Source organism: Eurytemora carolleeae, unplaced genomic scaffold (assembly GCF_000591075.1).
Source record: "Eurytemora carolleeae unplaced genomic scaffold, Eaff_2.0 scaffold220, whole genome shotgun sequence".
Taxonomy (NCBI): Eukaryota; Metazoa; Arthropoda; class Copepoda; order Calanoida; family Temoridae; genus Eurytemora; species Eurytemora carolleeae.
In genome coordinates this window covers 158,556-183,265 of record NW_019396829.1, presented here as the reverse complement: position 1 = coordinate 183,265, position 24,710 = coordinate 158,556, and the positions used below count along the sequence as shown (strand labels likewise).

The following is a 24,710-nucleotide window of genomic DNA, read 5'->3' as shown; positions in this document are numbered from 1 at the left end:
GGAAAATTCTTAGGACTTGGGGAATTACAGGGGAATTAAATAAGAGAATAAGTTTCTAGAAATTCTTGAGAATTTTTATGGAATTTCACCCCAAGAAATTCCTGAGAAATTCTCCTGAATGCTTCTCCGGAAATTTCTGAGATTTTCTTCTATTATGCACTGCCCTAACTAAATCTTTTTTTCTTTGAATCCTTATTGATAAAAAATGATAATTTACTTAAGAACCATCTTTTTAAAAAAATATTTAAAATTTGTTTTTATTTTTTATTTTTTCTTGACAATTTAGTTGTCTGAATAAACAAAATACATGACAACTTCAGTAAGATCAAAAACAACTGTAACATTCTGACTTAAGAAGATGGTTATACTTTTAAAAAGTTGGAGGGGCAATATAGTTGTTAACCCTATCCCCGCTGGGGTACTTGAAAACCAGGATACGCTGGGGGGGAGGTCAATTTGACCCCCCACCTCTAAATCCCATGTTTTATGTCCAAATATGCAAATGATACATCATTAGAAAGCTCTTGTGCTCTACTTTTAGAATCTGCAAAAAAATTTGCAAATTTGCGAAAATTGAATTTTTATCGCAAAATCCAGTCTTATAGTAAAAATGTTTGCAAAAAAAATTTGTCCAAAAAATGACAAATTATACATTTTTGAAAAGCCCTTGACCATGCCATTTCAAATATGCAAAAATTTTTGCAAAATTTTAAATAACCTGATTTTTAATCAAGAAAAACTAAAAATGTGCAAATTTCCTTTGACAGGTTGTTTGCAAAAAATTTGCAATTTTTTTCGCAAAACTTGTGCAATCCGTTTCCTTATGTCATAGGCTTTCCAAAAAGCTAAATTTTATCAAAATCTGACAAGTGAAAGTGGGTCAAAACAAAGATTTAGTTTGCTACAGGCAAAAGCAGTCATTCAGGCAGTGTGCCTGAGGACTCAGGCAGTTAGTATTAAAGCCCGGTTTTAGACCTAAAGGAAGGGCTTTGGGTATGTAAGAAAAGTCAGAAAATTTCAACAGCCTCAGACCAATACTTTTTGAGTTATGTAAAAAAAACTACAGGGGGGGGGGTCAAATTGACCCCCTCCCCCCAGCGGGAATAGGGTTAAGTTATTCACTACTATTGGGTCTAAGTCCTGGTTAGTGAATTTCTAGATATTCCTAAGGAACTCTTGAGAAAATCTCGGGAATAGTTCCTAGGAAATTCCCAGGAATTGGATCTGAAGAACTTTTCGTTGGAAATTCCCAAGAATTTCCACAAATTTTGTCGACATTTTCTCCGGTTTTTCTGCAAAATTGTTAACAAGAAATTCCCTGGAATTGGTTAAAAGACATTCCTTGGATAGAGTTATGAAAAATTCCTCAGAATGAGTTACAAGAAATTCCTTGGAATAGCTGTCAACATTTTCACCGGATTTTCCTGTGAAAGATTCCTGTAAACATATTATTAAAGGTACTTCTAGATGTCTCATTTTTTTTCTTTAAGTTAACTATATTAATACCATTACAATTTTCTGACAAACCAAACAAATAATATGTTGGACCCAATTAGCTTTCTTCCAGATCCTGTAAACGATTCTTTTCACAGTCTAAATATCTAATCTACAGACTTAAACTTTTTAAGCATGTTCAACAAAAATCATCAACTCAAAAACTTTGCAAATTTGGTTTGAGAAACTTTCAGTTACATAGATCATTTAGCGTTTGTGGGGTTTTTGTGGATTTTTTCTGCCATGACATTTTCTTGTTCTGCCTAAATTAACACTCCAGAACACTTTTTCCCTATTTGTCCATTTCTAGTCTATTGCCTTGTCCATATTATAATTATGTCAAAGGTGTATTCTTTAAATTTGGAAAGTTTTTTTTGAGTATCAAGCACTCAAAGTGTTAGTATAAAACACATTCCTGTGTTTTTGTTTAGCAAACTTATGGAACTTATAGAAATGTTTGGAAAGTAGTTAAAAGAAACATATTTAAAGAGTGGGACAGGACAAGGAGATCTGACTAGTTCTAATAAATTGATGCTCCTACACAGAATTAAGAATTTCAGATGGGCACTTAAACATGATGACGAACCAGAAGATCTAGTAAGCAGACAACACAAGCATTCCATTCCAATTAGAATTCAAAGAAGATTATCAGGAACTCCTTGATTCCTTTCACTCCCTATGTAAAGAGACTGGATATGCTATCAACCAATGTTGCAAAAAAAATGAACTTGGAAAAGGGAAAGTGGATGAGTAGGTAAACATATGGGGATTATGCTGACACAGAAAGAAGAGAACATCTTAGAAATAAACTTCAACTTTACAGTCAAGCAATTCATTTATTCATATCTCTACAGCTGTAAGATATTCATCTGGTTTAGATACAGAAGCACATATTTGAAGCTATCTGGAGGAAGAAAAACAATATGGATAGTAGTTTCCACAAATAAACATGATTCATCTTGGATTGATCTATATATAAACTTTCTTTGGTATTAAATTAGATAAGGTCATACTTCAGGTGTAGTCCTAGTTCAGACTAATACCGTATATTTCTTATATCTTTGTAACCTTGTTCCTTCCCAATAAATAAAACATTAATCTAGCACATTTGTATTTATTAGATATTTTTAATCACACAAACATATTATTAATATGATACTGTTATAAAGTCAAATGAGTATTGGCCATGATCCTTTTTTATTAGCATCATGATCAAGATCCCTGGGGACCTTATCAAATGAATAAGAATATCTTATTTAGCATCATGAGCAGGATCTCTTGAGATCTCTGCAATCCTATCAAGCTTGGATCCTATCATCTTAAGGAGGGATAAACCCTCTAATAATATCTCATACTCAGGGATCAAGTTTAACCTCTGTTGCTCCTCCAGATATCTCTTCATCCTCAAAACCTGCACAAACAAACAGTCCAATATCTTTTCCCTGGTTGAATGGAGGAACTCATGTAACTGGGCTCCATGACGTTCAGGAGGATCCCAGATACTAGGGATATGAGGTGGAGTAAGTGCCCCTTCATCAAAGGGCTAACAACAATCTTGATCCTCATGATCCACATGATCTCTCAATGAAGAACTCCTTCCTTCTATTCCAGGAATGTTTATCTGGTCATCATCTGATGAAAGGTCAGTCTCCAGGCTGGGGACACTTTCATCCTCCGACTCGCTCTCATCCTCAGCTGCATCCTCATCCTCTTCAACTACATCTTCAGCTGCATTTTATCTGCATCTTCAGATGCATCTTTAGCTGCACCTTCACCATATCCATCATTAGGCTTCACTCGGTATGCAGGATTCATCATCATCTAATCTTCACTGCTCATCTTCATGGGAACTCACTGTAAATATATAAATATCCTGTACGCTGTATGTAGCACAGGACCCAGAGCAGCTGTATGCAGGAAACTTGTGTTTACTGCAGTGGCTCGGGTTGTACTAGTGTCTAATCCGTTCTGGTCTCTCCAATCTCTCATTGTATCTAAGGGAACGTTCACCCTTTTTTTGGATCAGTCCAGAATGCAACATTATGAAAGGGAGACACAAATTTGAAAGTAGAATGAGGTCCAAACATAAGGTAAACCAAGATCAAACTGAACTTATTGCATTTCAATTTAGGTGAAGAAAAATTAGGAAATACTATTATGAAGAATGGCTAAAACTAAGTTAAGCCATGATAATTAGAATGGAGACCACTTGCTCAACATGGGATCTGTAGAAATGAGAATGGACAGAAGGAGGGGAAGATGAGATTCTAAAGCTAAAATATCTGTTAAAAAGGACTTAAAAATTACCTTGAGCCTCCCCCTGGACTTCCTCCAGTCATCAGAATGTAGTCCCCTACAGCTGTCATAGTCTGAAATTTTCTACGGGGCGTTAAGCAGTCCAGTGTTTCATCCCAGACCCCAGAAACCACAATACTTCGATGGTAACACCTATTAAAGATTAGTGTACATTGATCACTACATGGCAAGCTTAATTTTCTTTTTATGACCCTTCAACTTTATTTATCCTTGACTGTTTTTACCTTTAATAAAACTTTTAATTTGGGTTTTAACAGAAAAGTCAGGTTGTCAGAGATTATTTGAAGATTCTATTGGGTTGCCAGAACTCCATCAACAATATTTGTGTTTGTACCTCTTTTTAAGAATACAAGAACCTCAGCATCTCAATATTAATTAAGTCTAAGAGTTTCCAACCCAATTGTATTTTTACTTTGTCAAATTATGTGTAATCACACAAAATTATGCTGAATTACCTTAATTTCATATTTCAGAAAATACAAATAATTTTAGGTAAATATGACCTAATTTTTCAACATTAAGCAAAATTACTTTATTTATAAGGCATTTCAATTTCGCAAATTCTAACCCAAAGGAATGGAGAAGGGGAGATGAAGAAAAGGTAGTGGGGAGATAGAGAGATGGTGGAAGGAAGACTGTTTTGAAAACTGGTGAAAAAAGAGGGAGGGGGAGTATGGTGTATGGGAAGGGGGTAGATAAGATATCAGGACTTGTAGAGAGGGGGTGTTAAAAATACTGTAAATAATTTAAGATTCAATGCTTATACATATTTATATTCAATATCTATAAATGTGTATTTAACAATTCCATATATATATATATATATATATATTTATTGGTTTTAGTTCTGCATTATAAGTACATGCTCTCCTTCAAATTAAGCAAATCGGTGTGCTCAATGTTAGAAACTGCAAGATTATCTATATTGAAGACCTAAATATATTTTTATCAGTGGAAACATTTCTAACTTTGCCTGTATATATAGCAGACAAAACAAAACCGATTATATACTTATGTTGACGGCAACTTTTATTTTAGTGCAAGGGAGAGGGAGACAAGTATATACTATTTATATATTACTCCAATCTAACTCACCCTGCCAATGTGTGTTTAAAACATGAATCAGTTTCATTGATAAAATGGAATAATAAAAAGCAAATTTGTATTAAAAAATTACACAAAACTAGGCTTTCTTTGATGCACATAATTATCTTGTAATTTTGTGTAATGCTCAGGTGTAAGTGAAAGAAATTGTCTTAGGTAATTACACATAATTACAACTGAAAACTCTATATCATATATTAGGAATGTTATAGAATTAAAGGTAAAATCTTGACTACAGAAACTTTCTCTATATTCTTCTTCGTTAAGGTGAACACAGCTTGAATAGAAGCATGTTCATTGTTCATTCCTTTTAAAGATTAATGAATTGAATGCATTGCTTCAATCCAACACTTTAAAATCCTAGCTTTTCAGGGGAGCAGGAACTAAATCTTCAATAGGACATTTCTTAAGGAGTACAGATAGTTTTAGGAAACAGTAGTATCAGACTATCCACCATCATCTTGTGGTCAATGCTTCTTAGGATTGAGACAGAAGAACAGTGTACAAGTATTCATCCTAATAGACAGGAAAACTTTAGAGTATCAGAGCTGAGAACATTAGAATGGGATACCATTAATCCTGACTGCTTAATCTGAATATCCAATCTGGACACTTTTGCTGAATCCACCCTTTTTTGGATATAGTACAGAAAAATCAAAAACCGGTTTTTTAAAATTAAGAGTCCTTCCAGTTCCTGTACATTAAGTTAAAAAGCAGAATCTTTGCTTTTTTCAAGAAATTTTGCTTCAATGTGTTTTGTGAAAAAAATGCGAAATTTCTCCAAAATAAGAAATGCAAAAAATTTGGAATTTAAAAAAGACAAAAAAACAGCATTAACACCTTTGGGTTTTACAAAAAAAAAAATTCCAAAAATATATTTTCAATTGTGCTAAATTTTTGTTGCATTCAATTTCGCTAAGAAATGGAAAATTTTGCACAAAAGTTTCAAAATAAGGAAGAAAAATATTGCATTTTTTCACTAAAACCTTTCTTTTGCTGCAAACCCTTCTTGGGGGGGCAACAGTTAAAATCAGTAAAAAATTGATGATGCTAAGCATTTAGGCTTTATTCTTATTATAAGGCCTGCCAGTTTTTGACATCTTAATGTTAATGATTTTAGAAAACTAGAAAGGATAATATTAAGAATCCAATCATAGTTTAACTATGTTTTGCATCCAATCATAATAAAGCTCTGTTGATGTTAATATATTCTTTAAAGCCTAAAATTTAATGTATTAAAAAAAAGTTATTAATGTCCCAGGCCCCAAAAATAAATAATTCAAAAAATGTCTTGTTAGACATTGTTTTCTTGGGAATTTGAAACAGCATTCCAAATCGATAACCAAGGCTGTTTTTTTGAGTTTTTGTGCTCTAGCTCATTCAACTTTTAATTTTTTTAAAATTAGTTTTTGAATTCAAATTCAGCAGTAAACAGCAAAGAAATTGAGGTGTAACATGTAAATTTCTGAAATGTGTTTTTGGGGTATGGAAACTGATTTCCCTGACTGCAACAGAACAGAACAGCAACGAATTTCTAAAAGAAAGGTTCTAATTCTTTGATTACATTTTTACTAGTTCTTTATGCACATTAATATAAATCAATCATCACTAATTAATGCATCTGTTATGAAACACCTAGGAGTGGATGTCTACTGAGAGAAGTTCCATCACTCATTTGTTGTTTTCTTTATGTAGATACTTGTTAAAATTTTAAAATCCCCCTGCTAATGATTAAATGTTGAATGGAGATGGGCGCCAGAAGAATCTGCTATTTATTGGCCTATGTTGATGCAGAAGATATTATGAAATGTCCTGATAACTTCTTTTGAATTAACAAAACTAGTATTAATATAGACCCAAATTGAAGTTATCTTAGTTCTATGACTTTTTTAGAAGAGTCATCTATAAACTCCAAATATTATTCTGAGGTTTAATATGAATCTGTTAAGTATTTATATTCATAATTGTTATTTTTCAGACAAAGTTGATGTTTAACATAGTGCTTTGTCAGAGCTGAGTGAAGGATAGACTAGAAGGAATTTTTATTTTTTAAATACTTAGAAGAAATGAAGCTTATATTTTAACAAAGATCTGTGATCAAACAGAACCAAGCTAATTACGAAACTTTTAAATGCTTCCCTTGAGCTTTTGTTATTTTTGGGCTCTTAAATTGGGTCAAATAAGCTGACAACTCATTGGAGCCCTAAAACTCAACCAGGAAGGTATTCAAAGAATAAGTCTATTTGTATGGGCTAAATTCATAGTCTAATGCTGGGTTTAATTCAGATTTATGCTTCTAAAATCACAGTTCATTTTGTTAATTACTCTACTGCCTATCTAATAGATTCTAAATTACTTACTTGTTAGTTTCATAGTTGTAAATATGGATTTTTCCTCTTAGCACAGCCATTCCTATAATTAGAATTTTCAGAAATAATTGTAGGAAGTCTTAGGCTTAACCTGACTCATTTTTAGAGTTTGAAGCTTTAAATTAAATGTAAATATCAATAAAAACTATGACTACCATATCATTAAAGTTTTGATACCATTTATCAGAAACGGTAATAAGCAATGTATTTATCAACCATAAGACCAAAGAAATGTACGGTCACATATTGTAAATTATTGGACCAATTGATTAATTATACTTAAATAAAGGTGGAGGGGATGGCACTTTCCATATGTAGAGGGGAAGGGGGGATTAGAACTCTGTGGAGATTTATTTGAGGGGGGGGGGAGTAATTCTAAGGGATAGGAGAGGGAAAGTATATAAATCGTATAAACTGTACTTTATACACATTTAAGCAGTAGAATTTATTTCATCTTGTAGAATGCAAGAATCAAAATTATAAATTTTATTTAATTTGGCAAAATATTTTAATCTTTTAATCATTTTCATGTCATGTCATTTCATTGTCAAAACCCCCATATTTATTATTTATATTCATTTGTTTTTCGCTAGTTTCAAATTTGATCCAGACATGATCCCATTAAATACTGGGATCACAGCTGGATCAACCTTGATCCCCAGACCGGGCCGCCAGTATCAAGTTGACAGCAGCAAATCAAATTTGAAACTTATAGCTCGCGCCCAAAACTGGTTCAAATCCGGTTTGAAATTTTGGTTTGGGCTTTTAGACTTTTAGCTCAGGGAAGCAAATTTGAAACTAAAGGGCACCCAGAATCACAGGTTTAAGTTTTAATTCAGGCTTTTAGAACAGTAGATTTGTATACATTTACCTCCTCGTTCAAAAGCATCAATTCCAGGTACAGAAAAGTTGCAGGGATAGGACTGAACCATACTAATACTAGCTGCATTTATAACAAAAATTTTAATGAAATATACAAAGTTTTAACTCATAACAAAATGATTTGAAGCAGAAACTATGATGAACTTTAATTATTAGAAATGAGAGGGGGGGGGGCAGAGACAACCCTAGCTGCTATAAAAACAAAAATTTTAATGAAACATATAAAAATTTAAACACATAACAACATGATTTGACACAGAACCTATGATAAACTTTAATTATTGGAGATGAGAGGGGAGGGGCAGAGGCAAGTGAACATATAAAATGCCTTTTTTGCTGAAAAATAGGTGAATTTTTTCATAAACATAGGTATGTATTGTAGTTAGCAGATATTTTTCATTAAAAAATATTTAGCAAGAAATTCAACTTTAAAATTCTTTAAACCACCTCTTTTTTTTCTTAAAGACTTGCTTAAGCTTTTTGTCTAGGAAGTGACGGTAGTTGGAAATTGAAAAAAAAAATAATAAATGGTGAAATTAAGATTTTAAGAAGTCCCTGGAAGTGGGGGATGAAGGTAATTGGAAAAAATATAATTTAAATTATGTAAATATTAAATTATTAAAAAAGAAGGTAGTGAGGATAGTGGGGAATAGAAAAAAAACGTCTTGATTAAATGTTGATATTAAATTTTAAAAAGTTTGTGGTAGTGAGGGTAGTTATTGATTTAACAAAAAATTCTTTAATGAATATTGATAAAAAGATTTCAACAAGTCATAGGTAGTGTGGGAAGTGTGGTATTAATAAAAAAAAAATCTTAAATAAATTTTGATATAAAAGTTTCAACAAGTTGGTGGTAGTGAGGGTGGTTTAAAATTTAAAAAAATTCATGAATAAAAGTTGATATATAGATTATTAAAAGTCGGAGGTTGTGAGAGTAGTAGAGAATTAAAAAAAAAATCCTTGATTAAATTATTAAATTAAATTTTTTTAAAAATTTATTCAATATTTTTTTTCAATTTTTCACAACCCTCACTACCTCTGACTTTTAAAAATCATAATATTAACATTTATTCAATTATTTTTATTCAATTTTAAACACCCCCGCTACCACCATCATCTTCTAATCTTTTTATCAACATTTATTAATTTTGATAAAAAAGTTTCAACAGTTGGTGTTAGTGAGTGGGGAATTGAAAAAAAATTCTTGAATAAATGTTGATAAACAAGTTTCAACAAGTTGGTGGTAGTAAGGGTAGTGGAGAATTGAAAAAAAAATCTTGATTAAATGTTGATTTCTATTAGTCTGTGAGTGAGGGAATTTATTTCAAACTACCCTCACTACAACTGACTGGTTTAAATTTGTTATCAACATTTATTTAAGAATTTTTTTTTTCGATTTCAAACTACCCTCACTACCACCGTCTTGTTGAAATCTTTTTACCAACATTTATTCAAGATTTTTTTTCAATTCTCCATAACCCTCACTACCTTCGCCTTTTAAAATCTTAATGTCTACATTTATTCAGTTGGGGAACTCTAACACTTTCTCGCCTTTAAACCCAAGCATAAGGGGGTTTTGGGCGTTTTCAGCCTAATAGAAAGCGAGCATTAGGCTTAATGCTCGTTTTCTATAAGACAAAAAACAAGCATTAGGCTTAATGCTTGTTTTCTATAAGGCAGAAAATGAGCATTAGGCTTAATGCTCGTTTTCTCCCTTATTGAAATTTTACATTCAAATCTCACTACCGCCAATACCACAGTTGCTGTAAACCCCAAGTTTTATTCGATCTACAGCAGAATTTAAAACACAATAATTGACTCTCTTTGTTCATATTTATTAATTCGATAATTGTAATAATTGTATATTTATAATTAGGAGATTAATATTCAGCATTCGGATCCACCTCGGTCTCAAACAACATCAGGAGCTCCGCCCTTCTCAGCATCAGCAAGGACATGTGGGTCAACAGTTCCACCTCCATCCTCAGATAGCTTTCCTCCTTAGATATCCTCCTATGCCCCTGAGATGCATCTACAATCAATTGATGTAGGCTCTGCCAGGCAACATCTATCTGACCCTCGATCCTTCTCCAGTTACTGATAACTACATCTACCCGGCCTCCGTCTGGCTGGAGGCCCAGTCTCATCCACAGGAGGTCATTCTTGTCTGCATCCTCCGGCTTATCCTCCGGGTTTGGGGGATCTACATTAGGATCCCCCGTCTGGGGTTCACCTTCTCCTGGCCCTCTCCTATCCAGATCATTCCCTCCTTCCTCTACAGATCTCTCAGACACATCATCAGCAGGCAGGACCCGAACTACAGCCCCATGGTCTTCATGGTCACCTCCCCCTGGGGGTAGGGTAGTCGTAATCTCCATTATAGCTTTTATTAACCCTTTGTGGTATTGTTAATTACTTAGCTATTAATATACTTATAATCAATCAAGAATTATCTATCTTTTTATATAACTTTACTAAGCTATTGGTCTTGCTTAGTGTTACAGAGCTATCTTATCTAGTTTTACGGAGCTACTGACTTTACGGAGCTATTAACCTTATCTAGCGTGTATTGATTATCTCACTTGATATCAGAGATAAACAATGCCACAAACTCTAATCCGTCATTATTTATAATAAAGCTTTAGCAACTCTTATGGTAGTTTAGTTACTTAACTATTGATATAATTAAAATCAGTTATCTTTAAAAATAGCTTTACTAAGCTATTTGTCGTGCTTAATTATATGAAGCTATTTAATTTTGCTTTGCGGAGCTAAGGATCATCTTTATACAAATAGCTTTACAAAGCTATTTGTCTTATCTAGCTTTGCAGGGCCAAGGAGCCGGCTTAGCTTTATGAAGCTATTTGTCCTGCATAGCTTTATGGAGCTATTTGTCCGGCTTAGCTTTACAGCGCTGTTTATCCGGCTTAGCTTTACGGAGCTATTTATCTCATCTAGCATTGCAGAGCTATGCATGGTATTTAGCTATGTGGAACTATATATTCTAGTCCATTGATGTAGAGCTAGATATTTAGTTTTGCGAAGCTATTAACTATTAATGTTGCGGAGCTGTTAGCTTTGTGGAGCTATTAACTCTGCGGAGCTATTAATTCTGGGTAGCTATGTATTGGGTTTAGCTATGCAGAATTGTATGTATCCTGGCTTGTCTATGTTAGTATAAATATCTATAACTAGCTATTCACAGTTCAATATATTTATCAGTCTACATTATGTTAATAGTCTGAGTTATGAATCAATATAAACTTGGGAGCTGCACTTACCTAAGGTAGAAGATTATATTTGTATATAAGTCTTTCTACTGTTAAGGTTCTTTGTGCACTGCCCGTTCCCGTTTGCTTTGATTCATTATATAAAGCGCTGGCTGCATTTTCTATATATATATACGTAAATTCTAAGGTATTCCTAATCCGTTACAGATTACAACACAGTTTGAAAATAAAAGTTTGAATTTTATATTCTCATTTTGGAATTTCAAATCTCACTACCACCAAAACTTCTATTTAAAAGTATTTACATTTTCTAATTTTGAAAAAAAGGCATTTAATAATTTGAAAAGTCTCAAAAAATGTACAAAAACTAGCTCTCAAAGCCTTCAATACTATTTTCTTTTAATTTGTACATAAAATTTTCGCTCAAAAGAGGGCATTTTATACGAACACGTGGTATTGAGGGTAGTGGGGAATTTATTTCAAATTCAGATGAAGTATTGAGTTTGAATAGGGCTTGGGACAATACTTAGATCTAGAATCTCTAAGGTCAACTCATAATTGATTTAACAGATCTACATAATCGCAGATTAGAATCCATTCAATGGTTTAGGTAAACTTGCCAATGAATTGAAATTTAACTATTTCTAAGTAATTTTCTACACAACTTACATGATCTGACAGCAATTATACTTTTAAATACAAGAGGAATCTGGGAACCCTTACATTTGAGAAATTTCCCAGATACCCAGGCATTTGGGAAAATTTCTAGAATAATTAACACATACCACCATCAGATTAAAATAGGTATTTGGGGATTCTTGAAAATTTCCCAAATTTCTATAGAAATTTAAGGTGGTTTAATTCCAAGATTTTGAAATTTCTCTAATGACTGGACTTTTAGAGAATTTCCCAAAAACCTAGGCATTAGAGAAATTTCCCAGATACCCAGGTATTTGGGAAATTTCCCAGATTTCCAAGTATTTATAAATTTCTAAAAGAACTTTCTAAAACATTTGAAATACACCACCATAAGGTTTTAACAAAAATTTAGATATTTGAGGAATTTCCCCGATACCTAGGCACTTGGAAAATTTCTAAATTATTTAAAATACAACACCATAAATTCCAATAGAAATTTTGGGAATCTCGGAAATTTTTCCAGATACCCAGGCATTTGAGAAATTCCCAAAATTTTCCAAATTTCTATAGGAATTTGAAATTTCCTATTTCCTCTAGGAATTTGAGGGAAGTAAATTTTAAAGATTTTAGAAATTTCTCAAATAACTAATTATTGGGAAATTTCCAAAATATTCCAAATACACCACAATCAGATCCCAACAGGAAATTAAAAATCTGAAGAAATCCCCAAATACTCAAGCACTTGGGATATTTCTTGCATACCCAGACATTTAGGAAATTTCCCAGATACCCATGCATTTGGGAAATTCACCACCATCAGATTAAAATCAATATAAAATTTCCAATATACCCAGGCATTTTGAAAAATTCCCAAATAACAAGGGCATTTAGGAATTTAACCAGATACCAATGTATTTGGGAAATTCCCAAAATTTCCTGAAAATCTAGGCATTTGGCAAATTTCCTAGATACCCAGGCATTTAGGAAATTTGTAAAATATTTAAAATACACCACCATTAAATTTCAAGGAATTTGGGGAATCGTGGAAATTTCCCCAATACCCAGACATTTGGGGAATTTCGCAAATACCCAGGCATTTGGGAAATTTCCAGATACCCTGGCATTTGGGAAATTTCCCAAAAACCCAGGCACTAGGAAATTCCCAAAGTTTCACAAATTACTGTTGGAGTCTGATGGTGGGTGCAAACCCAGATGCCTGAGATTTTAGGATCTTCTTATTTTTGACATTTTTGATATTTGCTGCCAATTTTCTGCCAATTAAATTTAATTTAATTTAATTTAATGAAAGGTTTAGTTCAATTCTGGGTCAAAATATGTTTGCCCATCAAGTCATGTAGATATTTAACTTACTAACATACTAACAGTTTATTACCTTTGCTAACCAGAAGAAAATTTTCTTTCTGTTCCTAAAAGAAAAAGATTTTTGACCCAATACAAAAATACAAAATTAGAAAAACAGATTCAACTAACTTAGGATACTGAACTTACATTCGCTTATTTACAGATCTATAGATTACTCATGGTAAAAAAAGAAAGTCATATGTTGGCCGTCAATAATATCAATACAATAAAGTCAACTTTTGATTTCAATTTTGATTTTTTTCAAGCTAATTAAGAAAGCTTATCTTTGATTACTTGTAACAGGTAATTTAAAAAAAGCTTGTTATCAATCAAAACTGAAATTTAAAAGTCATAATCATTTTATTGATTTAATTGCCTACCACTGTGACATAATACATGCATACATTGTTAATTTGTTATTACACGAAGGGATGCAATAAATATAGAGGGGAATATTACAATATTACATTGCCAAGGCTTCCCTTGACTAAGGGAACCCAAGGTAATGTAATGTCCACTCCTATATAATATTTTCAACTTTTAATCAAAGAACCTGTCAAATCATTCGTTGGGATGTTTAGAAAGATGAAAATTTCCCTGTATGATAATTGAAGGACTGCAGTATGTTTTTGGTGAATTATATTGACGTACTAAGCCTAGGGGTGTCAGAAATGATTTTTTTTGCATTTTTTTGAAAACGTCCATTAAACCTAAAAAAGTTTAATTTTGATAAAACTTTTTGTTCTGGATGATTACAAATATCCTTCTAAAACTTTCTTAAACCGGCATATTTTTTCTATATTCATTAAGTTAAGAGTTTGAGTTAAAATAAGTATTAATAAATATTGCTTTATATCGAGTAGATATCCTTATACATATCGATGTGAAACCTTTCAGAAAGTTTGCAAAAAAAAATCATTTCTGACACCCCTAGGCTTTGTACGCCAATATATTTCACCAAATCCATACTGCAGTCCTTCAATTATCATACAGGGAAATTTTCATCTTTCTAAACATCCCAACGAATGATTTGACAGGTTCTTTTATGGAGATTTTTTCACTTCTCAACTAAATTTAAAATTATAATTTATATAAAATTAAACCCTTTTATAAGCTTATTAAACTGGAAAATTTATTTAGTTTTAGAACAGATATATTTGAGTTCAGAAATTAAATCTAATTTTTGAAGTTGTAAACCTGCAACTTCTTGGCAGACATTTTTTTAATCAATTTTAACTAATTCCCAAGTCAGTTTTCAGAAAACCTTGATTGGATCAACATCATCATGGAGCTCCCTGGGATAGCCATGGGAATATTGTCCTTAGAGAAATTGCTAGACTTATTCCTATAGAAAATGTAGTTTGATTGTTAGAAGCCTCTTTGTGGCCCATGCTTAAGGAAATTAATTCAACACTGTCATGCCTTGGGAAAAGCTTCTTAATGCCTTCTATAACATGCTTAAGGAAAAATGGCAAGGCATGGTCAGATGTCAAGAGTTCATGGAACATCTGTTCCCAACCCCATACTGGATTGTAAGAAAGGTTTAGATTTATTTAGATTAATAATGACAACTATGCAACTCCAAATAGTGTTAAATATTTAATTCAAGAAATACATATTGGGCCTTATTTCACTATCAGAAAATACCACTTTTAAATTGGCTAGGTTTTCATCATCTTGGCCTTTTATTGTGGACTCTGCCATCTAGAACTAATAACACTTGAAAAGACACTATAAAAGATTAAGAAGACTAGACGTATATGTCACTTATTTGAGGTATACGAAAATATTGCTTTTCAAAATTATACATTTAAAGATTAATGCTTAATTTTTGAGTTTCAGGTGCAAACAAAGGATAGATAAACGTTAAACCAAGATCCTGGTTCCTGGTGGGGGCCTTGTAGATTCTGCAGAAGTAGTCAATATCTATATCCAGAAGCTCAATGATGATCTAGGCCTATTTAGTGGAACCTGTTTCTTTATATACAATCATTTAGCTTTCTTTGGAAAACAATTTAGAAAAAATCTCATTGCTAAAGTGCTAGTGAGGTGGCCTAGCTGCTGCAGAGAGACAATGCAGAGACTTTAACCTTCCATAGCCTACATAGCCTATAGGTTTCCTACAACTGCACTAGCTGATCAGGGGGCATTAGTGGCACTACTCATGAATTTCTATGGCTGGGCCAACTCTTGGACAGGAGGATGTGCCATCGTGAAAGACAAAGTTGTATTTATAAAACATTTTCTGGAACATTTAACTTTTGATTCGTCAAATGTGCTTTTAACTTTCCAAAGTTGGATGTTTGTTTTTGATATACAGAATGAATATTTGTGTATTTGTTAACATAAGTTCTATATATTTATTTTTGATTTTAGTTGTAGTTATCCACAACTATTTGCAAAAGATACTTTGCAACCCTAAAACCATCCCTAGGGTAGCAATGTAACATTGACACCCTGGTTTCAGGGTTGCAATGTAAGTATCAGGGATTCAACAGTGTCATAATTTAGTTCAATAGTTGGAAAAATTAATTATGTAACTTTCTCACTAGAGATTTGAATGCTTGAGTATCCATGAATACAGGGAATGCTTCCTCCTCAGGAGGCTCTTCCAATAAAGTTATCTGAAAATACAAACCCATGGTAAATAAAATGGTATATCTTGCAATATGGAATAACATATGATCACAATCATAACAAATCTATCTATATAATAAAACAATTTTTACTAGAAAATCCTGAATTAACACTGCATTTTTTTTAATAAGCATTGAAAATTTAGAACATATTGCTGGAGATTATAAAGGGATGTGGCTCAGGAAGCACTACTGTTTACCACATTGCCACAGTAAATTGCAGGATGGGGGCAGCTTGCCTTCCCCTCCTCATCATAGTCAAGACTTATAAATAGCATACTAAATCCGTAATATTGATCAACATTTACCCCCATCCATTCTATTCACCTTGCCCATGTGCTACACAGAATATCTGCCCTACTGCAACACCAAACTTACAGCAACTTTTATTCGCGAGTATAACATATAGTCCAGTGCAAGACAAATATATTCTTATAGGTCAGATGTACAAGCTTATTTGCAGGTCAGACTGGCACTTTTTTTGTAGGTCAGATGGGCACTTTTTCTATGTTGGATTGGCACTTTGAGTAAGTTGGATGGGCTCTTTTTGCATGTCAGATGGGCAATTTAGTAGGTTGGATGAGCATTTTTTGAAGGTTGGATGAGCACTTTTCATAGGACATATAGAAACTTTTTGTATGTCAGATGGGCACTTTTTATAGGAAGGATGGGCACCTTCAAAGGGTCAGATGCACAGTTTTGATGGTTGGATGAATACTTTTGAGAGGAGGATGCACATGCTCTATAAGTGGGATGTTAGGTTAGGTTAAGTCTAGGCTGAATGGTGCATTTAGAACAGGCTAGGGGCCAAACAAGCTCTGCTGCCTGCAGTATTAAATTGACTAAATAACAGCCAACATTATTTTTTTGGCAAATTAAATATTATCTATGTCTGGAGCAGATATTAATTGTTAGTAAATTTGAATGGAGGACAAAATTCAAAAGGTAATAACTTTCATTGTCTTTACCCCCTTAAAGTTATATTTAAAAACAAAATGCGATATAATATGTGTCAACTAATAAGATAATAACTATTAATATGCTGTTTTAAATTTGTCCAGTCATCTTACAATACATTTGATCAATAACAGCTGTAGAACTACATGCTAGTAGGTCTGATTGGTTGTATAACTACATGGGATGGTCCCAAAATACACCATTCACTAAATCATCCCACCTCTGCAAGGGAGCAAGTGTTATTTGAAGCTTCAAAATGTACAGCATTGCAGGTATCCTTCAATACTGCACAAGCCCCTGCACACTGTTTTACATCATGTTTGACAATCTAGGTAATCAGTATATATTTATCCTCCAATGAAAACTAGTGTATTTTGGCAATTTCAATCCTTGCTTCAAGTGTAAATATGATTAAAATTATTATTTTATCAAAAATAAAAATCATATTATTTTAAACATTATAATTTTATTTCTACACCACATCTAGCTAAAATAATATATAATTGTTCCTGTTTATTTCGAGCTTGATCCCATGTTGGTTTAGAGATTTTCTTCATTTTCTCAAAAATTCTAAAAATGAATAATATCATATATCTTTCAAATTATAAAATTCTGATAAAATGTTGCTACATTCAAATTCTTATTTTAAAGTTGAACAAAAAGAAATATTATATGTTCTCTGAGAGTTAGGGTGTCCAACGTCAATGTAATTTTGCATAATTTCTACAACGTAATATTGCAAAATTTTGTAATGATTATGCGAAATTAGCTTAATGTTGTAATTTTCTACTGGGTAATTTGGCAAAATTTTGTAATAATTAACGGTAATTGGCTGCAATTTCCCGTAATTTCAACAAAAGTAATTTTACAAAATGTTGCAATAAATGAGCATAAATGACGAAACTTCAAATTAAAAGTATTTAGATTGTCCTATCAGATTGGAAATGGTTGTATTGTTTAGTATTACATAATTTTGCATAATTACACCTTAATCAAGTGTCACTAGGCCCTAAGTGAAAGAAATTGTTATGCAAAATTTTGACTGGAAACCCTACTGAGATTAAATCAATGCAGACTAGACACATGGAAGTCAAATTCAAGTCTTGAAGAGGTGAGGCAGAGATGGTGAAAATATTTTTTTATGACATTCCTTTAATGAAATATTCAAATAAAGCCAATCATGAGGTGAATTAATCCCAGGACAGTACAACGATGGTATTAGTATAAAAGGAATTGAGTCTTTCAACAAACTAAAGTTTTTGAAATCCTTAATAGTTTTACCTGCTTCCTGAAGCTAACACACAGAACAGACATATCAGTACAGTATGCAATACAACCATATTGTAAAGTGTAAAATTTACAACTTTAAAACCTGAAAAAAGAGTTAAATTGATTTTGGTTCATAGGCTTTAATCAATGTAAAATCTTGGGATGCAAGGATCAAATTATAATGTTAAAGTTTGAAAGTTATATGGAATCCTGCCGCGAAGGGCTGTTCATCCAAAAACTTCATGAGGTTGGAAAACGGAAACCATACTACTTGTAAATTGAAGGAATAAAAAAACAGATAAGATCTGTCTTGAATACTGCAACTGAAATCTATTTCATCACAACTTGGAAAGCTTAAAACTGTGCTGGCTAATGACAAGAATCCAGCTTAGTTTCAATAGCTAATAAAATACATAAAACTCACATTTAAGGAAGTAACCCAGCTGGTAAGGCCCTTTATCAGAGGCTTGTGAGTTAACACTTTATTTGTGGACAATTTTTGAATACCCTTACAACTCACGCCAATCTTATCTCCTGAATTCTCCAGATTATTTTAAATATTTTGCAGACTTCAACAAAGAGAGTGTCTTAGCCAACTTATTTCTTCTCTGTAGATATTTCAGATTTATGCTCAAATGTACTTGTTATAAACTTTTAGGAAACAAATGATGTCATAGGATCCTTGGAGAGAAGAGGTTTACCGAAATCCATCTAAGGTTACTGAAAGGAGACCTCCTAATCTCAGAGATAAATGTGACTGGTTCAGAATTTCAGATCCTCCCAGAATGAGATACCCGGAATGAAACAATGAGGTTTAAATTGCCCAACCTGTCCCTGCACAGAGCCTGTATCAGTTATTCAACACTATATTTCCAACTGTTAATATTGAGATTAATGGAATGTACAGCTGCAAAACAAGAAATGTAGTTTACTGTATTCCATGACAGAAATGTAAACTACTTTGTACAGGACGGATTTAAAGATGAAAGTTGAAAAAATGAGAGAAAATATTCATGGTCTGATCCTGCTAATAGATCCAAAAATACAAGAAATTTAAGTCTTATTTAATGAAAATGGTTCCCTTTTTAAAGTTTTCTGATTTGAAAAAATAACATTTTTTAAAAAAATTTTTATAATTTATATTTGCTAGAGATAACATTACCAAATGACTCCTACTTGCCAACTGCATAATTATTACATTTCATACTAGAACGGCTTTCTATGAAGGTAACTTTAACCTCCAGTAGGAATGTGCAGAAGTTTTGTGAATATTCTCAATAACCTAATTGCACAAATTCAAATTTTATCTGAATTGTTGCATGCCACAACAGTGGCCTGTGTTAGTTAGCCAAAACACTGTTGTGTATCATCGCATTATTAATACTGTGTGTATAGCAATAGTTAGTTGGAATAAAAGAATAGCAAAATCCCAAAGCTTGGTATTTTTTTTCAGTTTTTTATGTTAATTAACCCATCTGCTCCTTGGGACAAAGTATGGCCTTATACAATAGATCCTCAGATGTTTTTTTTTTTATTATTGTTGTTTTGTATATTCTAAAATTGGTACAAGGTGCGTCCAGAGATTTTCGGTGGTGATTGGGATTTTGTATTAGTAATGTTTTGATGATGATTATGAAGAGTTTTTTTTACACAGTATCAGTTACACATGGGTCAGGAACATGTAACATGTAATGTAAAGTATTATATAGCCAGCTACTTAAATCCTTTATGACAATAATAACCTAATAATAAAAATTAACAAAATTAGAACTTACCAAAATTTGAAATATAAACCATGTAGAACCATTTTTACAAAACATAAAAATGATTTTTATTAAAAGGAGCATTTTTGTTTAATTTAATCCTGAAATCGCAGTCATTATAAGGTTAAAAAAAATTATTTTATTGATTAGAAGGGGTTTAAAACTATTATTGAAAAGATTACTTAACACTTAACAGGCTAGGGGGGGGGGGTAGTTTTGCTTCCTCCCCTCTAGTTTTTTTGCCCTAGCACCCTCATTTTTGACACCTAAAAGATTTCTTGTAATTTTTTTCTTTATGCATAGGGTAGGGTACAGGGTCTTAAAAAGTCTGGTCTATGTAAAAAATAAAATTGTAATAGCCCATAATTTGTTTATGACGAAAGCTACAAATCTAAATATTTTTTAAATTTAGCATCCATATGTTTATTTCAATAAATCCATAAGATCAGCAAGGATTCAGTGGTAGAGCTGTTTTTAAATCTAGGCCTCCGGATGGGAGGTGGGGAGCTGGCGGTAGGGGGTGGAGAGCTGATGGTAGGAGGTGTCGCCTCCTTCTTCTTCTCCTTATTCTTCTTCTCTTTCTTCTCCTTTTTCTCTTCATTCTTCTCTTGCTTCTTCAGTCCTCACATTTTTTCTCTTCTGGAAGTGAATTAAGCGTATATTAGACAACAAATCTAAATATACATTTTTGAAAATCATGTGTCACTTATTGATATTTGTTTTAATGCAATAAAAAGTTAACATTTTGTAACCTTTTTTGATATTTTTCAACCCTCACTGGCATCCAAACTACAATAGATATTAATCTATTTTTTCTCCATAAGCTGGCCTTCAAAAATTGGGCTTTCAATATGCATTTCAACCCTAAACCCCCCCCTATATTTTATTTTTTAAATTACATGTGTTAACTAAACTGGACCCAGCCCTACTTCCATCTATGCTGAAATTTTCCATTTCATGTCATTGAAATAGAATTTCCCTAAGCTTTATCTATGCATATGCTTTGCATGCATCAGTTAAAGTTAGAATTAATAACATTTCAAAACATGTTTTCCAACAGTCAAAACTTCCAAAACCTATGCAATAGTTTTATGAACTCAATCTTTTCGACTTACTATCGACAGCAAACTATTTCAAGGGAAAATTCCACATTTTATCAGTAGTAATTCAAAATGGGCCAACTTAAATATTCCTACATTTTTTATTTTTTTATGAAAAAAATAATATTTTTTGGATATTGTAAGCAACTAGCTGGAAACCCAGCACCACCATCTGCATTTGAAGGATTTTACTGGGAAATTAAAATTTTGCTATTAAAGTCAACCCACTCAATTATAATCTCAAAACCAAGCTAAGAACATCTACATGGGTCTTCAAGTTCCCAAATTAAAATTTGAGGCAAATTGTCCTAAGTTTTGATCAAACAAACCAACAGTCAAGAAAAGATTACAACTTTATATATATAGATACAAGGAAAGAATGTAAATTTGCTAAAAAATGGAAAGATATTGATGCATAAATGTAATGATAAATGTTTTTAAAACTACAGGATACTAATGTCAAAAGCTTGTAAATTATGTAGAAATGTAAAATATTAAAAAGAATATTGTCAAAATGTTGGCAAGAGTAAAAATTTCTACACTTGATTAACTAAAATATGTTTCATCAGTCACATTTTTCATTCACTGTATTATTTTAGAATTTAATAATGTATACATTACAATATTTAGTGATACAAAATGCATTGCATGTTTAAATCCTTTTATTCTAGGGAAGCTCATTGGACACAATTGGTCAGCTATCATTAATGTTTGCTAGGGACTAATGAGGTTTATAAAGAATGTCAAATAATGCCGGACTGTCAGCATAATTGTCCGACAACTTGATAAAGTTCACAATTTTGTATCCAGTTCTTAATAGCTTATCATTGGGATTTTAGATCTTTATCCTTATTAGCAAAATAGTTATGGGCAATTTAAAATTATTTATATTGTAATTTGCTCTATCCTAATTAAGTGCTAGGGTAAATTAAACTTAAGACCCCAAAGTTGGTTAAAACTTTGTTTTCTGTTAACAGACGTTTAACTGAGATCTGGTGAAGTAGATTTGTCCTACACAGAACATCAGATACATGAATGCCATATGGAAATAGTATTTAAAAAATAACCAAATTAAATGCTAAAGGGTAAATGTTTTAATTCACACACTGTATGTTATGCACATGAGTTAAATGAAAATAAGAATTTCCAATTGGAATTAAAAGTTTTAATGAACTTTCCTGCTATAATAAAATCATGATTGATAAAGTTATACATATTGATTTAATAATGTTTAATGGGAAATCAAAATCTGTGTAAATCTTTTGTAGGCCTGAAAGTAATGCTATAGAGGTGCATTACATGTTTATTGTTCATTGTTCATAGTCAAAAGTTGTTACACAGACATGGATTGGATGACTGTAAATACTCATCAGACTACAAGGGAGGGTTGACAAAACATTATTTAAGAATTATTTTGAACTGAAATTATTGACTTATAAAAATGGTTTAAATGTAGAATGAAAATGTTGAAATTATTAAGTATCACTAGAAATAGATAATTCAGTTGTATTACTGTGGTCAACTTTAATTTGATTTCAATGTTTGTTTAAAACCTATTCATTTACAGTAGAGATGACAGCAACAGTATCATAATATTTTATGTTTTTGTGTGCCAGGTTACAATTATAGAAAACTTTTGGATATAGCTTTTTCCTCATATATGTACTTTGTATGTATGTATGTATATGTACATGTAAGATATAGCTGGCCAAACGGCTGAACCATATGGGCTTACATTTTTAGAGAGAACCCTTGATTACCCCAGGGGCAACATAGGCTATAAAATTGAAATGTATGCACCGGAATTATTGAACTGGACTCACAAAATTTAAAAGTGAAGAATATGCAAGTTTGAACTAGTTTATGGTTAAACTTACAGTTTCTGTAAAGAAATAAATTATATACCTGAAGAAGTTTAAAGTATGATAATTTCATTTTACTCAAGACCATTAGAAGGATATGATTTTCAATGGCAGGGTTTAAAAGTTAAAAGGAAACACAGGGACTACTTAAAAGATTCAGATTTCTTTTCTGGGAGTTTAAAATTCTACAGGAGGGATTCAGATATCCTTCTGGGGGTTTAAAATGCTGCTGGAGTTATTCCAATAGCTTTATGGAGGTTTAACATTCTACTGGAGGTGTTTAGATAACCTTCAATATAGGGTTTATATTTGCATTGATTTAGATATTTATACTAACTAGATTACGCAGAAAAAAAATCTGCACTTAAAAGAGTTGCAGCTGCATTAAAATTTGCGAGAAAAAAAAATTTATTTCTTTTTAAACTGAAATTTTGCAAAACTTTTTAATTTTTCCGGAAAGCCTATTTATAACTATTGCAATCTTTGAAATCAGGAACCCCAAATTCACGTTTGTTCACCATTTTTTTCATAGTATAATAGGTAAAACATTTCTTTAGTACATCTTAATCTTTTAAAGATTATATGTTAACTTCTTATTTTAGTAAACTATTTGTAATTCTCAATTGTTGTACTTTTGGGTATTCATATTTCATCTCTGTTAATTTATATACTTTTTGACAAATTTATTGAACATTGTATATTTGTTGATGTTTTTAACCATAAAAATAAAATGAATTTGTTTGAACAATTATATCTAGATGGCAATGTTAAGGGGTAAATTATATTTTTCTATTATACTAAAACATTATTATATTCTGTGTATTGAAGTCTTGGTAAATATAGCTGATAATGTTCCTTAAATATATCCAACAGCCTTTTCCCCCTGATAATAGGCTATTTTTGATATTGTTTGCAGTAGCAGAGCCAAATTCAATTTAATAGCATTTCTTGTCATATTTTATTTATATTTAATTTATCATTCCTCTTCATTTGAAAAATAATGCAAAAGGTTGAATTTGGCTTAGTTACAACAACATTTTTTTCTAATGAAAATTTTAGATTCCTTAGAGTATTGGCCATTTAGATATTTTCAATTTTTAGTGTAAATGTTGGCTTATTTACTGTTTTGAGTAAAAGGTACTGTTTTCTCTTTTTTCACAATGATCTAGTACACACAATTTATGTTGTCCAGTTGCACATACTTATCAGATCTGCATAGTTAGGACAAATGTAATAAAGTCTTTTTTTCTTCTGATCAAAATAAAGGAACAAAATTAAATATCTTAAGTTTTTAAAGGATTTAAAAGTTATGTAATAACAACAAATGACAAACTGGTATTGAAATACCAGCCATGCTTAAAATGAGCTAGAAGCTTGAAAATTGAAGTTAGATGAAAGTATCTTGTTTCATATGAAATCAGAAAAGTTAAATAGGGTAGGTTTTTAAAAAATAAATAGAAATTTTTAATACTTTTTGCCATGAAGCTAGCTGAAGGGCCCTGCGTTGCCCGTGAAAATAAAAATTTGGAAAAAAATTTCAAATTTTTAAAGCCTACAGCATCTCCGGCCATCCCTGAGTGTCCACAAAAAATTTCAGCCCAATCGTTTGAGCTGTTTGGCTGGCTAGACGTAAGATATATATTTACCAATGTCTTGTTTTATTTTATATATATTTTTGATTAATATTAAATTTAGAAACATTTGTATACATTTTAGCTTTATGCCAG

At 31.9% G+C, this 24,710-nt stretch overlaps 1 protein-coding gene across 3 annotated transcripts in view; it reads right to left on the bottom strand.

Moving 5' to 3' along the window:
* LOC111709152 (influenza virus NS1A-binding protein homolog) overlaps positions 1-18,357 on the bottom strand; it is a 37,817-nt gene extending 19,460 nt beyond the window's left edge. Inside the window, exons 1-8 of one of the 3 annotated variants that reach the window (XM_023482760.1) lie at positions 18,271-18,357; positions 17,499-17,559; positions 17,210-17,317; positions 15,946-16,020; positions 13,428-13,461; positions 8,155-8,226; positions 7,275-7,326; positions 3,802-3,942 (exon numbers count right to left, since the gene is read on the bottom strand). In XM_023482760.1, the coding sequence (XP_023338528.1) occupies positions 3,802-3,942; positions 7,275-7,326; positions 8,155-8,226; positions 13,428-13,461; positions 15,946-16,020; positions 17,210-17,317; positions 17,499-17,559; positions 18,271-18,329 (602 nt within the window). In that variant the 5' untranslated portion in view covers positions 18,330-18,357. The remainder of the gene's footprint in view (positions 1-3,801; positions 3,943-7,274; positions 7,327-8,154; positions 8,227-13,427; positions 13,462-15,945; positions 16,021-17,209; positions 17,318-17,498; positions 17,560-18,270) is intronic. The other 2 variants (XM_023482763.1, XM_023482761.1) reach the window with 2 other exon arrangements.
* Positions 18,358-24,710: the final 6,353 nt, after the last annotated feature.